Source organism: Oryx dammah, unplaced genomic scaffold (genome assembly GCF_014754425.2).
Source record: "Oryx dammah isolate SB20612 unplaced genomic scaffold, SCBI_Odam_1.1 HiC_scaffold_8, whole genome shotgun sequence".
Lineage (NCBI taxonomy): Eukaryota > Metazoa > Chordata > Mammalia > Artiodactyla > Bovidae > Oryx > Oryx dammah.
The window spans coordinates 27718529-27735972 of NW_024070192.1; the positions used below are offsets into that span (position 1 = coordinate 27718529).

At 54.3% G+C, this 17444-nt stretch overlaps 1 protein-coding gene across 4 annotated transcripts in view; it reads right to left on the minus strand.

Moving 5' to 3' along the window:
- The window catches only part of TOM1L2 (target of myb1 like 2 membrane trafficking protein), a 72488-nt gene extending 55300 nt beyond the window's left edge, over nt 1-17188 (minus strand). For 2 of the 4 annotated variants that reach the window (XM_040245808.1, XM_040245810.1), the window contains exon 1: nt 17028-17153. In XM_040245808.1, coding sequence (XP_040101742.1) covers nt 17028-17079 — 52 coding nt within the window. In that variant the 5' untranslated portion in view covers nt 17080-17153. Of the gene's footprint in view, nt 1-17027 lie in introns of all 4 variants that reach the window. The other 2 variants (XM_040245811.1, XM_040245809.1) reach the window with 2 other exon arrangements.
- Between the last annotated feature and the right edge of the window lie 256 nt (nt 17189-17444).

Genomic DNA, 17444 nt, shown 5'->3' on the forward strand with positions numbered 1-17444 from the left:
GGCTGCTGCACCTGTGTTTGACCTGCCCGCCCAGTTTCTCTCCACTGCAGGGCTGAGTAGCACTACCCGCAGGAGGAGTGGGATGCAGGCAGGGGTCTGCGGAGACCCCTATGTGGCTGTCAGCTTCCAGGAATCAGCACTGGCTGGAACGCCAGACAGAGGCAGGACCATGTGAACTTAGTCTGCTGACCCATAACCGGCCCCTTCTCTTCTCAAGGTCGCAAAGCTCGGCTCAATGATTAGCCACCATGAAGGAGGGGGCCGGGGGGGTGGTCACACCTGGGCTCACACCCCTGGCTCTGTAATTCATTTGCCCCAGGAGCTCAGGCATGCTACCTAACCTTGGTTTTAAACCTCTGTCATTTGATTTGTAAAATGGGGATAGTAGCTAATACCCTGCAGGATGTATTATTGAAAGGATATTCATGATAAAAGCTACCGAGTACTAAATGAATGACTTACATACAGACACACATTGTCTCATCTAAATCTTAAAACCAGCCTATGAAGGAGATCTGCTCCCATTTCTATTTTTGCTATTATTTTTAAAAATACTTATTTGGCTGTGCTGGGTTCTAGTTGTGGCCCATGTGGGATCTAGTTCCCTGACCAGGGATGGAACCTAGGCCCCCTGCTTTGAGAGCTCAGAGTCATAACCATTAGACTACCAGAGAAGTCCCTGCCCCTGGTTTTATTATTTTCTGAGATAGGAAGAGATTTAAAGTTTAAATCTCTTTTTAAAGTTGAGGGCCCCAAGTCCCAGCCTAAGCCGCTGCCTCAAGGATGGTGCTGAGTGTCTGGCTGAGAGGGCCCTGGGCTCACCTGCTCCAGACCGTGTGGTCAGAGCCACCTTGGTGCTGGGTGTGCGGCAGGTTGCAGAGGAGAGGGAGCTATGAGGTTCTGGTAAAGGCGTCTCTAAGAGGCCTGCTCGCAGCAGCAGCCCTGGGCAGAGAGCGTCCTCACCCACCGGACTGGCGAGAGGTCTGGGGCTCATGAAGCCCAACCGGAAGCCCTGACCTTCAGAGACATGCTCGTCACAGTCACGTGAGGCCTGGAACCAGCTTCCAAACCCTGAGGTGGGAAGCATCCAGGAGACAGGGTGGGACCAGCCAGCTGTTGAGAACTGCTGAAGGCCAGTCATAGAGCATAGAAGCTCTTTACACTGGTTCCCCTATTTATGTTTGAAATTCTCCACAGGAAAAACTAAAAACACCGCCTCCTCTCCTGGAGAATGTGTTAGGTAGAGGAGGGGCTCCCTGGCGAGCAGAAAGGTAAGGATGGTGGACATGGAGCAGAAGGCTCCCTGGGATCTGCTGGATGATGGCTATGAAGACCGGCCCCTCTCCTGCTCCGCACAGGGCCCAGCCCCTAGGGGACCCACATGAAGTCTGGAGCAACGTCTCCACCGAGGGCCCTGTGGTGCCAGGCAGCCCAGCCTGCTGTGGGGGCGGGGGAAGGGTGAGCCCCTGCCCTGGGGTCCCAGGAGGTGTCAGAAGGGGAGCAGACTGGGTGGGATGCAGAGGCTCTGGGCAGCAGCGGGGATGAAGGAACGGGGTGGGGTGCTGAGAGCTGGAACGGGGCGGAGGCCCCCCTTGGCCCCTCAGGATGGGATGCTGCTGCCCCTCTCTGGCAGGCCCCCCACACACTCCTCCCCTGAGATGCATAAGCACCACCCACACACACACATTTAAGACCGCCCAAGCTTCCCCCAACTTTTAAAAAATTTTATTGGATTTACAATGTTGTGTTAGTTTCAGGTGTACTGCAAAATGAATGAGTTATACACATGCATATACCTGTTCTTTTTTAGCTTCTTTTCCCATGTAGGTCACTACAGAGCATTGAGTAGAGTTCTCTGTGCTGTCCAGTAGGTCCTTGGCAGTTACCTAGCTTGTATATTAGTAGTGTGTTTATGTCAGTCCAAATCTCCCAGTTTAACCCTCTCCCACCTTACCCCTGGTAACCATAAGTTTGCTTTCTACATCTGTGACTCTGCTTCTGCTTTGTACATAAGTTCATTTGCCAAGCTTCCCCCTTGACTCCAGACAAGGTTCAAGCCTGACTCACAGGGTGACTATCCTCGCTGCCCTCCGCTCCAGGTCCCCCCAAGATACCCAGAACTGTGCCCTCGCCCAGCCTGCCTTCTCCCTGTAAACCTCTGAGGGGTCCAGCTCTGAGCACCTCCTCACTGGGCCCACACAGCCTGCGCTGCTCTTGCTTCTGGCCGGGGCAGGAAGAGGCCCCCATCAGTACAATGAGCGATGGAGACCAGGTGACCATCATGACCTTTAGTGCCTTTTAAGAACGCAGCCCCTGGGGAGGAGGTGGGGGCGGGTGGTGGGGCTGAGTCATGGTGCCCGGCTGCTGGGAGGGGCTGCCTGGTGAGCAGAAAGGTGAGAATGGTGGGACATGGAGCAGAAGGCTCCCTGACCTCGGCTGAGGCTGCCAGGCTGCAGTGCCCTTCATGCGTCCATAAAGCCTGGGGCCGCAGCAGGCATGAGCAGCACCTCAACTGCTGTAATGGTTTCCTTCCAAGGGTTCCAACAAATGGAAAATGATAGCGACAGCTTGCCGCTCCCATTACCTCTGTGCCTGCAAACGTAAAGAATATTTATGATCCGTGGGATCAGAGATTTGGTGTCTTAGCAGCAAAGAAAGGTCACGAAATGAACTGACGCAGGCCATCTGCTCTGAGTGGGGACACAGACACGCCTAGTGCACAGCACCTGCTTCTCCCACACCAGGCACCAACCAAAGGATGCTCTTTATTTAACTGAGAATAAAGCTGACAACCCCCACGAGGGGCAAACACTGAACAAAAACAAGCCAGTGCAAGGGCAGGGCAAGGCCCCGCAGGACGTGGCCCTGGTGCCCCTGCCCCCAGCCCCTGTACTAGATGCCCAGTGACAAGGCTTAACAGAGGAGAACAAACGCTCCTGGAGATGTCCCCGTGGCTGCGAGGCACAGGCACTTCCCGCCTCCTGCATTTTTCATACGCCTGCTGCCCCTGCGTCCCAGCGCCCGCTCCTGACATTACAGCAGATGCCGTGGCCGCCGCAGTCATCCTTCATCCTCAGGGGCCGATGGGAATGTACGCCTCCCCGTCCATCAGGGCCGCGGACGCCAGAACAGCTCATCTGACCTTTGCAAATACCAAAGGGTGGGTTTAAGGCAGAAAAAGGTAACGCAAGAGTCTTTGGCTTTCCTTTTGAAGATGATTTTATGTCGTTAGCCAAGAAATGGGGCCTACAGCAGGAACGTGGTTAAAAATTGGGTAGAAAAGAGTCAAATGGGAAATGAGGTGGCCGCTGACATTTTGGCACTCACACGTTCCTTGATGAATTATTTAACATATATTAAAAATATATATGGCTCAGAAATCTCTGGACGGGATTGAAAACAGCATCAAGCTGGGAATGAACAGCTCTCAGAAAGGACATACGCACACGCGTGCGCGCGCACACACACACACACACACACACACAAAAACAAATGTGGATTCTGATGCCCAGCACCAGCTGGACTCCATCAGACAACAACAAGCTAATCCTGCTGCAAACCATGGATCTGTATGGAGGTGGGACCAGGAGACAGCCCACGTCACAGTGGGGCAAGTTCATTATCAAGCTGCAGCACATACACACCCAGTTTCCTCTCTCTTTTTAGCCTGCAAATCTTAGTCAATGTTGATATTTTAGGAGCAAAAGTGACCCCTTAATATTCCAGGGAGATTGTCTTTGCTTGGCTATGACTCAGCACCGCACAAAACTAGATTCCAAGTAATCTGCATGACTCTGGGTTTTTCCACTTGAAAAAAAAAAAAAATTACAGAGGACAGAGGAGAGAAGGAAAGCCACTCACATTAGCATCCCACCACCCCAGTTCAATGTTTTTATAATGGTTTTATGGAGACAGAACTCAGGTGCTATAAAGTTCACTCTTTGGAAGTACACAGTTCAGAGGACTTCAGTACATTCCCAGACCACTGTAGCCACCACCACCAAACTCCAGGATACTTCCTCCACCCCAAAAGGACCCCTGGCCCCTGGCCCCCACACCCACTAACCTGCCCTCTCTGCACACATGGTCTCTCCTAGACATGCATGGAAAGGCTTTCGGTGTCTGGCTTGTTTGTCACAGCATCATGTCTTCACCTAACTCAAGATTTTAAAATATTTTTAAATTTTTATTTTTATTATTTATTTGGCCACCCTGGGTCTTAGTTGAGACATGCAGGATCTTTTATCCTTGTTGTGGCAAACTCCTGGTGCAGCCTGTGGGATCTAGTTCCCCAACCAGGGTCCCCTGCAGTGGGAGTGCAAAGTCTTGGCCTTTGGACCACCAGGAAAGTCCCTACCTAACTCAGTTTTCATTAGGGCTTTGCTAGTCTCCCTTCCCATCTGAATTCCTACATATTTAAAGTGTAATCCTTTGTTAACTTGGTAAAGTTGAGTAACAACGCGTTACTGACCTTCAGTTGGGACCAAGCTGAAGGCTTCGGTCTGGTCCTCAGAGTGTGAGCCTATCGTGCTGGTTTAATTGTAACAGAAGGAACCTGGGGGTTAGGAAGACTGCACAGCTTGCCAGCCACAGGACAACCAGCACCACATGCAGTCTGCCCAAGAACAGAACCCAGAACCCCGAGCTGAACAGGAGGGCAAGCGGCCACCCACGGAGCACTATGCAAATGTCAGGGGTAAACTGAATGCCCCTAAATTCATATACTGAGTGTGGCTGCATCTGGAGGGGGGGTCTTTGCAGAAGCAAACAAGGTACAAGGAGGCCCTGAGGGAGCATGGTCCTGGTGCAACCTGGCCGGTGTCCTCCTAAGAGGAAGCTGGACACACAGGGAAATACCAGGGACACCTGCACACAGATGAGATCAGGAGAGGGCACAGCGAGAAGGCGGCCTTCCGCATGTCAAGAGGAGGCCTCAAGAGAAATCAACCCTGCTGACACCTGGACCTTGGACATTCAGCCTCCAGTTTTTCCACACCCTTGCCTACACTTGTTTTGCCCTGGGGTTTTGTCAATGGGGTTGCAAAGAGTCTGACACAGCTGAGCGACTTCACTTTCACTTTTTACATTCATGCATTGGAGAAGGAAATGGCAACCCACTCCAGTGTTCTTGCCTGGAGAATCCCAGGGATGGCGGAGCCTGGGGGGCTGCGATCTCTGGGGTTGCACAGAGTCAGACACGACTGAAGCGACTTAGCAGCAGCAGCAGCAGCATCCTTGAGGGTGTGAGGAGGCTGCACGCTTTTGGGTGTGCCACTGAGCGCCACAGAGATTCAGGGCAGGACACATAAAGAGAGAAAGGCAGAGCTCCAGGAAGGGTCCCGGGCAGTGTGTGCATCTCTCAGTGGCTCCTGTTTGCTGAGTGATGCCGCATGGTTGGTCCTGTCACAGAATTGCTTTCTGGGACCCTCCCAGAAAGGATGGCCACTGCGCCTTAGGGATTTCGGGGCAGTAATGAAACACGGGGACTTGGGGTGGCTTGCGGCTGAGTGACAGAGCAGAAACCACAGCCCTCAGTTGGGCAGGTGGGCAGCAGCATCCTGGGCCTTCACGAGCAGATATCCTCCTGGGTCGGAGGCTCCCGACAGGCACCAGGGGCCTGGCTGAGGATAGGTAGGAGCTGGCCAGAAAGAGAGAAGGGAGTTGGCAGAAGGAGCCTTTCAGCTTGAACTTCATCAAATGCCCACATGAGGGACCATCCTGACGGGTCTTCAGTTTCACACCTTCAGAACCTTAGGGAGAAGGCATGAATGGTACCCGCCTCAGAGCCCCCGAGGATGGGACAGGGCAGGTCAAAGTGGGGCAGACTCGGGTCTGGCCTCCATGACGCCCTGGCAGCCCCACCTTGGTGGTCAGGGGTTTCCTCTGAGGGAGCAGCAGGGTCCTCCTGGTGCCCCATGTGTGGGGTAGAGGGTCTACCCACAGCAGAGCTGCATCCACAGCCCTGCTCATGAGACAAGAGGTCACTATAAAGTGAAATAATATGTACGCATCCTTGTTTAAAAATCAGACAACACGGATAGGACACAAGTCACCTTGTGTAAAGTGCGAGGTCCCCTGCCCCGTGGCCCCATCAGCTGCTGAGTGTGGGTCTTGCTCCGTGAAGCTCATGGTGTAATGGGATCCAACCCCGGGACTCACTTTACATCCGCTTATGCACCTGGCTGTGTGCTCACCCCTGGGGGCCACATGCTGTCCTCCTTGGGGAGATGGGGTTCCGTCCTCAGAAAACTGCTGTGGCCATACGTACATCCACCTGACATTTCTGTGGATCAGGTCCCTAGAGGGCAAGCCTGGGTCAGGTTGTAGAGCATCTGAAACTTCGACAGTGATGTCAGTTCCCCTCCAGAAAGATGTAGTACTGGACGCCCTCTCCGGCTACGCTCCCATGAGCTGGCCCCGCAGGACCAGGATGGAGGGCCAGGTGTGGGTGAGGGGAATGGCCCGGCCCTCAGGGCTCCCAGTGGAGTCTGGATGAAGAGCCCCGTCCCTCAGCTCAGAGGGCCCCTCCACACTCAGATCTGTGCCAGGACGGACACATGAAGACAGTCCCTGGGGAGTGACTGGGACACCTGAGTGGCTTTGTGAGATGTGCACACACCATCTGGGACCCTGGTGCTCCACCTTCCTCCAGACACATGTCCTGCACTGAGTTCTGAACAGCACTGAGTCTCTGGGTCACACCCCGGAAGTGTGCACCCTCCTCACACCCTTGAGGACGGCTCCATCAGAACACCAGGACATAAGAAATGCAGGCGAGGATGAGGAGAGACTGGAGCCCCTTGTGCACTGCTGGTGGGGGTGGAAAATGGCACAGCTACTCTGGAGACAGTATGGAGGCTCCTAAAAAACACAGAAACAGAACTACCACATGGCCACGCTACACAGCAAGGCTACTGCCGAGTATGTACTCCAAAGAACTGAAAGCATGGTCTCCAAGAGAAACCTGCACACCATGCTCACAGCAGCAGATGGTGCAGGCAACCCATGTTCAAAAACGGATGGATGGAAACACAACACGGCCTACACATTCAATGGAGTGTTGTGCGTATTCAGTCGCTCCATCATGTCTCACCCTTTGTGACCCCATGTACTGTGGCCTGCCAGGCTCCTCTGTCCACGGGATTCTCCAAGCAAGAATACTGGAGTGGGGAGCCATTCCCAGTCACCAAAAGGCATACTGTTTGATTCCACTTATATGAGGTCCCTGGAGTCATCACATTCATAGAGACAAAAAGTAGAAGGGTGGGTGTCAGGGGCTTGAGCAGGGGTTGGGGGGATAAGAGTTACTGTTTAATGGGGACAGAGTTTCAGTTTTGCAAGAAGAAGGGTTCTGGACGTGGCTGTTCTTCATGCCCCTGGGATGTTCACTGAAAAATGATGCAGATGGTGAGTTTTGTGTCATTTAATTTTTGCCCAATTTTTAACTTTTTTATTTAATTTTATTTATTTATTTGGCTGTGATGGGTCTTAGTTGTAGCACACGAGATCTTCAATTTTCACTGTAGCACATGTGGGATCCAGCTCCCTGACCAGGGATAGAACCTGAACTTCTGCCTTGGGCACATAGAGTCTTAATCACTGGACCACCAGGGGAAGTCCCAGCACAATTTTTTTTTTTTAAGTTCACAGAGCATTGTTCAGTGCCCATGAAAGTGAATCATGGAGGCTAAAGTCTAAAGAAAAACTAAAAGCTCCTTTGATTCAGGCCTTAAGCTTCAGATGTAGAAATGAACTTGTTCGACTTGCCCTCGTTACAGGAGTAAACGGGTTGGACATGGCCTTTCCAGAGTCACATGGCAAATCAGCGCAGGACTCCGGCCAGCCCCCGACTGCCTGCGTCCTGCCTGGGAGCAGCCCCCCTGTTCTGGACAGGAGCCAGATTAAGCAGGTAAAACAGAAGAGTAAAGGGGAGTTTATGAACTAACTTTTTCAACCAAACCTGGAACTAACCAGTCCCATGTGATTAGACTAAACATGATTCAAACAAAGCAAAAGTTATCTTCTTTTCTTTTGGCCACGTCGATCAGAATGCAGAATCTTAGCTTTCCGACCAGGGATCAAACCCATTCACCCTGTAGTGGTGGAAGTGAGGAGCTTTAACGACTGGGACCACCAGGAAAGGCCCAGAAAGTTCACCTCCATGAGTCAGAGTCCTTGATGACGTGATGGATGATGAACTCCCAACCTCCCTCACCCCACTGTGGACACAAACACCCAGGTGACTGGCAGGGCCCAAGGTCAGGAGAAGCCACCAGGTCCTTCCCCAGTGGCCCCAGGCCTCACTGGTCAAGGCCTCTCCGGGGACACAAGACACACGCATTTGACCTTTGGCCCGGTTCCCAGCCCATGGCTCCTGACACCCTCGGACTCTCCAGAGCAGAGAGTACCCACTGGTGGCCAACCCTGGGCAGCTGCATGATGGAGCTGGATGCCAGAGAGACTGCCAGCAAAGGAAGGTGTTTTCTGTGTCTTGTGAGCCATGCTGGCAAATCCTCAAACCTGGGCAGGGGCTCACAGGAACCCCCATCTACAGCCAGTTGGTCAGAAGTGGTGGTATCAAGCGGGAGTGGTCAGTGAGGCCGAGCCCTTACGTGGTGGCCTATGACAACCATGGGCAGGCAGGTTAGAGTACACCGAAATGGACTGGATTGAGGATACCAGCTGGTGTCAGAATTGACCGGTGTCCGGAAAAACCCACAGGTCTGGAGTCAGAAGTGTTGTCTGTGTAAGAATAGCATAGACCTGCCTCTTTGGGCTTCCGTTTCCTCCCCTGTAAGGGCGAGGTGTTTGGGCTAAAGGCCACGAAGGCCCTTCCAGAGTTCGGTGACCCTCAGAACTGCTGGTTAAAGGGTTTCCAGAGTTAGCAGGAAGGAAACTCCCTCTCTGGAAGCTGACACCAGGCTCGTTCCTCCCCAGGCTGCATCTCCTGCCTCAAGCTGGAGCTCACACGTGTCTCTCTTGGGAGCAGCAGAGACCTCCATGGCATCGACCCCAGGCCCAGATGTGTCCCAGCTCCCAGAGGCGTGGGGCCCAATCCCCTGAGATGAGGAACCAGCCTCCCTCCTTACTCTCCACTCTAAACCAAAACCTCAGACAGAATTCTGAATGCACCTTCCAGAAGACAAGGCCTGTGCTTCATTCCCAATTAAAGCAACAGCTGGTGAGCCTGGAAAGAAAGCTGGCTACATGGAGAACTTGTGTGGGTCCACCTCTCTTCCTCCTCCCGACATTGCAGATCCAAAGCACATCCGAGGAAAATGGAACCCCAGGAAGAACTTGGTTGTGCGGTGAGAAAGCACTGCTTCTTGCCAAACTCCCCAGAAACTGGGAGGATGAGAACAAGCTGCCCAGACTCATCCTGGGACCAGGTGAACAGCAAGGGATGCCCATGTGGATCGGAACTTGAGATGACCAGCTGCACACATTGAGCTGCAAGCACATTCACTCAACTCCACAGACAACCCTGGTTTAGGGATAGGGACTCACAGACTGGGCACAAGTCCCTGCTCTGCCACTGGCCGTCACAGACCCCCTGGGAAGGACCTGCCTGCTGAGCCATGGCCTCCTCTTCCATCACACGTGAGCAACAGTGCCGCCTCTGGAGTTGCTGCCTGTGGGGCTCTCAATCAGCACCTGGTAAGGAGTCAGGCTGACCAGCCCCACCAGTATCACCCTGCCTGTCCTCAGGGCACATGCCAGACTCTCTGAGAACACGGGCAGGAAACAAAAGGCACAGGCAGCCACAGGGAAACAGACACACCATGCTTCACCAAGAGACCTGAACAGCAGAGTAAAAAGGCAAACCTAGGATCTAGTAAGGGACTACTATCCAAAATATGGAGAGAACGCCTAAAACTCAACGACAGAAGTAACCTGCTTTTTAAAATGTGCAAAGGTTCCGAATAGACATTTCTCCAAAGATTTACAAATGGACAATCACTACGTGAAAAGGTGCTTAATATCAACTGAAAACTATGGTGAGGGACTTCCCTGGCAGTCCAGTGGCTCAGACTCCGTGCTCCTACTGCAAGGGACCCGGTGTGACCCCTGGCCACAGGGGAGATCCTGCATACCACCCAGCATAGTGAAAAAATAAAAATAAAAACAAAAAACTGCAGTGAGATACCACTTCACACCCACTTGGATGGCTACCATAAAAAAATAAATGACAACCGTTGGTGAGACAGTGGGGCAACTGGAACGCTACCCATAGCTAGCAGGAGGGTAGAAAGGTGCAGCCACGGTGAAGGGGCACCGGACAGTCACCCCACATCCGGGTTTGTATCCAGAACAACTGAAAGCAGGGACACAAACACAAACACGGGACATCTGCTCACCCGTATTCGCAGCAGCACTATTCACAACGGCCCAAAAGTGGAAGCAACCCAAGTGTCCACTGATGGACAAGTGAACACACAAAATGAGTTCTACACACACAACAGAGGAGTATTTAGTCTTAAAAGGGAAGGAGATTCTGAGACAGGCTCCTCCAACATGAGTGAAACTTGAAGTCACCCTGTGGAGTGAACAAGCCAGTTACAAGAGGACAGACCCTGCTGGATTCCTTCACAGGAGGTGCCTGGAATGGTCAGGTTCACAGAGAAAGTAGAAGGGTGGGGGCCAGGGCCTCACGGGGAGCAGCGAGTTAGGGGTGGGGGACAGAGTGCAGTCTGGGAAGACCAGAAAGTTCTGAGGATGATGGTGGGGACAGCCGCCCAACAAGGGGCGTGTACTTAATGCCACTGAACATCATAATATAGAACGGTAAATGTGTGCTATGCATGTTTTTCTACAACTTTTAAGAAGTAAATAAAATACGAGTGCCGTCATGGAGCATGCGTCTGAATGATGCCTGGCAAGAACGGTAAGGTGATGGCATATTTCACAAAGAAGAAGCGGCAGGGCAGCCTGCTTGTCACACACATCCCTTCCCTGGATCCGCTCAGGGGATCCACATGCGGGCAGTCGCACACAGAGCTGAGACAGGACTGACTCTGACCCCAAACGCAAGGTGCCCATGTCAGAAGAGAACAAGCAGGCACAGGGCACCCAGGAGGCTCGGGGACACACAATGGGTCAGCGGAGGCCCCTTCTCGTCCACAGGGACTGGCCAAGGTCACGGGCCACAGAGCGGCAGCACGGAGCTCTGGAGCCCTGCCCCGCCCGGGCAAGGCCCTCAGCCCCCGTAGGCCTCCAGACGCTGGACAGGACAGCACTGACTGACGGGAGCTCCCGAGGAAAAGCATCGCGCGCGACACCGTGCGGATGGCACTTCGCAGGGCGTCCTACTTTCCCATGCAGGGCCAGAAAACGATGGCCACTATTTTCAGCTTTGACAGATGCTGAAAACAAGCCTGAGAGAGAGGAAGCTTTGGAGTGAGCAACGTACAGAGCAGACTCTACTGCGTGTTGTGAAGAGCATGGGGAAACAGAAGGTATTCATCCTGCCCTGAGGAAGATAAGGCCATTAACAGGACGGGACTCGCAGCAAACAACAGGAAACAGCAGGGCAGGAGGAAGCGGCAGCATGCAAACTCTGCTGGGCACCCACTCACATTCCCTCCGCTGATCTTCAGGAACCCTGGAGGGCGAGGCCAAGTGCATGAGCCAGACAACACACGCGGGTGTTCAGAGAAGACACGGCACCACAGGCAGGGTGGTCTCGGAAGGCTGCTTGGAGGAGGTGGTGAGTGCTGACAGCCAGAGGCTTAAGGGCTAAATGGAGGAGATCAGAGACTCTTCTAGGTCAGGGGCGTTCGGGGAAGCACTGAAATAGGCACCAAGGCCAAGGCTGGTTTTTAACAGGCCTCTCCTCAGGCCACAACGAGCAGGGTCAGCACGCTATTTTCTATCCTTGCAGACGTAGAGGGTTAATCTGAAAATTCTGAGTGACTCCTAGGTCAAGAGCAACAATGCTTAACTGATGCCCCTCTGGGCATTTATACCCCCTCCCTTACTTGACACCCACTCGCCCCCAAAGCAGGTATATTACACAGAAATGACTTTCCTGGTGGCTCAGATGGTAAAGAGTTCACCTGCAATGTGGGAGACCTGGGTTCGATCCCTGGGTTAGGAAGATCCCCTGGAGGAAATGGCAACCCACTCCAGTATTCTTGCCAGGAGAATCCCATGGATAGAGGAGCCTGGCGGGCTACAGTCCACGGGGTTGCAAGAGTCAGACACGACGGAACGACTGAGCACAGCACAGCATGTCATACAGAAATAGGCTAAGGGCACTCACACAACGCTGCCTCTCCAAGGCCTGAGAAAACAGACTATGAAGTACACGGCATTCTACTTACTCCATTCACTCTGTGAGATGAGAATCTCAAAGGGTTTGTAAGAAAGCACATTATGGTGACTTTCTTCCCCCTTTCCATAAGTGTATGTTTTCAAGCTTTCTGCAGAGGTCTGCACTGTGTCTTTAAAGCACATTTCCATGGAACTGCTCATAGCCCCATCACAGCCTCTAAGCAGGGCAGCGACCTGGCCAATCTCAGCTTGGGTCTGAGTGTTCGAGCGTGGAAAGCAGGGGGGGGCGTGAGCAGGCTGGTTACCCTTACAACCATCCCAGCAGTTAAGAATGGGTGCTCTCAGAACCCCAGACTTCCACCCATGCTCTGCCCACCCACCTCAGCAGGTACCCTCTTATCTCTCTGGGGGCTCCCCGGAAGGGCCCTACCCCAGACCTCGGGGAACTGGCACTGCGTGCACTGACTCCCTCATCAGACCACTGCTCTGCACAGTGGAGGCTTTCACAGTAAGACAGAGGTGGCCTTTCGGCAGCTGCCAAGGGGACCCTCCCTGCCTCTGTAATGACAGCCGGGCTACTACCCTCCATAGAAATCATCCATGGCTCCTCAGTGCCACCAACAGAAGGGTCTAAACCACGCGGCCAACACTGGAAGCCTCATCAATCAGCCCTGACACCGTCTGCCTGGCTTCTCTCTGCTCTCCCGGCTGGTCTTACCCCCACCCCTCCACAACCAGCCTTTGCTCAGAGCGCCCTCCAAGCCTCCTTCTCCTCTCCAATAGGAGCCAAATCCCACCCCCTGAGCGCCAGGTTCCTCCAGCCCCCGGGATGCCCCTTCTCACCACCGCCAACCCCCAGGACAGCAGCTGCAGAGTCAGGTCGCGTCTGCAAAGCGGAGAGAGTAGCACGCTCCCTGCAGTGTTGTAAGAACGAAAGCAGCATGAGGCACAGAGTGCACCCACTGTGGCCTCTGGCACACGGTGAGCCGGCCCCATCTCTAAAACAGCAAAACCACTAACCATTACTACTGCTGCTGCAGAGGATCCCTCCTGTCCTCCATTTCCTTACTTCGTTTCTCTCTCCAATCTGCTGCCAACACTTGCCATCTTATCTGATTTAGGTCCCTGTCTCAGCTCCCTTACTAGACCGAACATCCTAGCAAGTGTTTAGCGTGGTGCATACTGAGAGGTGACAGAACCACCAAATGCATGAATGATTCTAAATAATCATTTCTAAACCCTATAGTCTGTCCACAAGAAAACTCACATTTACTGTTTGAAGCAAGATTAAGAAGCGATTACAGGAGCAGAACTTTTCGTCAAAAGCAACAGTTCTCAAAGTGTGGTCTCCGGACCCAGAGTGTCAGCATCCTCAGACCTTGACAGCCCACCCCAATGGACCCCGCCACCAGCTTCGACCAGCTCTCCAGGGATTCTGATGACCCTGACTCGTGGGGTCCGCAGGGCAAGAAGCAACATGGCAGCCCAGAACGAGGCCCAGATCAGGACGGGATTCTCCGCCGGACTCTGGCCTTGACCTGGCAGGAGTCTCTTAACCTCCAGGAGTTCCAGTTTCTTAGAAGCGATATAGGGATGATCATCACACTCAGGATTCAGGGAGATCCCATGTGCAGTTCACACCAAGTAGGTGCTTAAAAACTGTAAGTTCCTTCCCGTTCTCATCCTGTCTATCTCACAGGGTTGGGAAGACTAAATAATACCCTGAAGCCGCCCCCTTGCACTGGGTAACTAACTCCTCTCAGAACAAACACTTTGGCTCGTCAAGCTCACAGCCATCTCAGGAGACGGGGAGGCTCCCGCAGCAGTCAAGACCCCACACCACCCAGGCCCCCGACACTGATCCTGCAGTGAGTGGGAGGGAGCTGGTCCTCCAACATTCGGGTCAGGATTAACTAACTCCTCACTGATCTCATCTAAATGAATCCAAACTTTACTCCTGGAAAAGGATGATCCGAAAACATTTTCCACTCAACACAGGAGAGCTATGAACCCGCTGAGCACCCTGGACCTGGCTTGTGGTTCCCGGACACAAGAACTGTTAACACAGCACCCCCTGAAACCCATTTCAGAAGAGAGCATCAGACAGCACAAGGAACCATTCAGTCTTCCTGGGTACTTCTCAGCCGTTTACACCATGGCGCCTCCGGGCTCGAAGCTGTGGCCTCTGCTCGGGAACCACCTCCCAGGACGACGGGCAGCACGGAGACCGGGAAGCTCCGGAAACCACGTCAGATGTCAGCTGGGGCATGGTTGCCAGCTCTCCGTGTGTCTGACCCAACAGTGCCCGGGAAGCATGCGGCAGGCCAGCCCCAAGGCAGGGTAAAAGGCCAATCCACCCACCCCCAGACAGTGAGCCCAAGGCTCTGCGGCTCAGGACACCTGGGGGGGTGCCTTACTGCTACAGAGGGCCCCTCGGAGCAGTGTTTTGACATCTCTATCCTGGGGCCTGGGACCCAGCACCCTCTCAACATGCCTGCTGAATTAGATGGATGGGGTGAGTTAGTTACAAGCCCCAGCAGCTGTTGAGGGAGGAAAACGAGGTCCAGAGAGACTGAGAGTTGAGCTCAATAAGGAATGTGGCCTTGATGTCACCCACCCAGGACAGGGCTCCATCCTGGGCCCAAACCCAACTTGCCCCCGTCCCCCGCAGCCACCCCTGCTCCGCTTGGACAGGGGACCACAGAGGGGGCCACACTGCCACTCGCCTCCTCCACCCGTCCCCGGCACAGGGGCCTCTTCTCTGCGAGTGCGGTTCCTTCCCCTTCCTCACCATCGGCCCAGGCCCAGCACCCTGCGGCGTGCCAGCCTCCTGACAGCTCTCCCGTCCCCACAGGGCGACTCGGCACTGGCTACGGCGGCCTTCTGTTGGTCACCACTGTCCCCCAAGTCTCTGTTCCCGCTGGTGACCCCATCAACCCTTTGAGCGCTGCGACAGCTCTGTAGGCCGTCCTTCCACCCCACTAAGCCTCAGTTTCCTCATCTTAAGGTGAGAAGGATAATAAAACTCACCATGCAGAACAGCTTCAGGAGAAAGTCACGGTGGTCAAATTGCTTCGTGTGGGGTAAACCTGCTGCTCCTGCTAGCCAGCTTTGTTGCTGGGGCTTCACTCCTGCGTCTCCCTCCCTTCTACCAACCCCTGGCACATATACCTCTCAAGAACATGAACAGCACTAAACGTCGTGAGGGTCACTTTTACACTTTGTCCCAATAGCACAGAACACATCAGAACCTGTTCTGGCCTCTAATCACTTATCTGAACTGAGCTGCGAAATTCTCAAGGCCTCACCTGCTGGCTCATTGGCTGGCAATGAAGGGGCCCCATTCTCTTCATGGTCGAGTGTCCTAAGGGACGGTGGACTTGGGGCCTGGTCACAGCTGGGCCTGCGGTCCCCCATCTCCTCTCCAAAGTGGAAATGAGCCAATCTCCCCGCCCCCACCAGAGCACAAACTAAAAAGCTCAGGAGGGCTGCACCATTTTTCAGGGCCCCACAGCTGAAATGGGCAAAGCGACATTCACCCCAGGTCCTCCTGAGAGAAGTGTCATGCTCTTTTCATTGCTACCCACCTGTACATCCCTTATGTTTGTATATTCTAAAATAAATCTCCTTTAACTTATAACCCTCATCAGCTACCTTGGTGTTTCAAAGGTAGTAACAGAGCCTCCTATTATAAAGGAGACAGAAAAGGGAAAAAAAAAAAAAAAACAATCCCCCCAAGTTTACTGGCTCCCTACCACAACTGCCTGGAATTCAATACCAGAAATAAGTTTCTGGAATATGGATGCCATGAAAGAGCACCTGAGGAAGAAGAAAGGGAGGTGGGAACCTCCAGAAAGGTGGGAAAAGACCCTCCAGGGCCTAGTGTCCATCACCCCTTATCAGAGACCCTATACCAGGGAGCAAAGGCAGGCTCCCAGGTGCCAGTCAGCCAACGCGAGAGGCGTAAATAATTTCACAGGCCCACTAAAGGCTGAAAAGTAAGCTGGAAATTTACAAAGCAGGAAATAGGCAAATCACTCCAGCCTAATCCGGCCAGGCCCATAAGGACGCCAAAGGTCCCTGCTCATAGAAGGCGTTTTACCAGTCCTTCCACCAACAAGGAGGAACCCAGTCTTAAAAGAAACCAATCCACATTCTTGACGGATCACGCCTGGCGTGAGCTCCCGCCTTGGGTGAAAAGGCACGTTGCTCATCAGTCAGGAAATTCCACGGGGCGGGCCTCTGGTGGTCCTTCACCTCCACCTCGGGCTTCCTCACCGGGATGCTGGTCATCCCGGTGCCCGGAGCCCCCAGAGGGTTTGCACTGCCGAGTAACCCCCTCTCTACCTGCCCCTAGAAGGCCGGCGGCGTCGGCAGATTTGAGGACGCTGGGAAGTGACAGCCACCAGGCAGACAGTGGCTCCAGGGACATGAGGACCGCCTCTGACAGACGGAACTTCAGACCTGACAGGGCAGCGACTCGGACAAGGTCACGGGGAGAGTCGGCAGCAAGGCTCCCCGGCCCGGGCTCCGGTCGTCAGCCGGCACGGCCGCCCTCCCCCCCAACGCCAGCCTTCCCAGGAGCGCGCCGGCCTCCCCGCTCCCCGCCGCGGAGAGAGGCTCAGCCCGACGGGCCCGGGGCAGGGAGCCCGCTGGGACCGCGGCGGCCGGGCCGGGGCACGGGGCTGGGCCCCGCCGCGCAGCAACGCGCGGAGCACCGCCCAGGCCTCGGGACGCCGTGGTGGGGGCCTTACCGAGGCACTGCCCCACTGGCGTGCTGAACGGGTTCCCCAGGAGGAACTCCATCTTGGGCGGACGGCTCGGCAGCAGCCCGCGCGCGTCAGCCGCCGGGTCTCCGCGTCCCCTGACGCGCTCCCGGCCTGACTGACACTTGCCCCCGCCCCACCCTCTGGAACGCCGGTGACCGCCGCTGGCCCCGCCCCACCTGTCCCTATTGGGTGAGAACTGCCTTGCCCTCTTCCCATTGGTAACCACACCACCCTCCGCGAGGTCCCGCCCACCCCGCGGCATCCGATTGGGCGGGGTGGCTAGCTAAGTCATAGGAATTTCCGTCACCTCCCCTGGCCCGCCTCCCGACGAGAGACTGTGTATTTTGATTCATTTATGTACTGTCAATCGAGTGAATCCTTACTGTTACTGGACAAGAATCA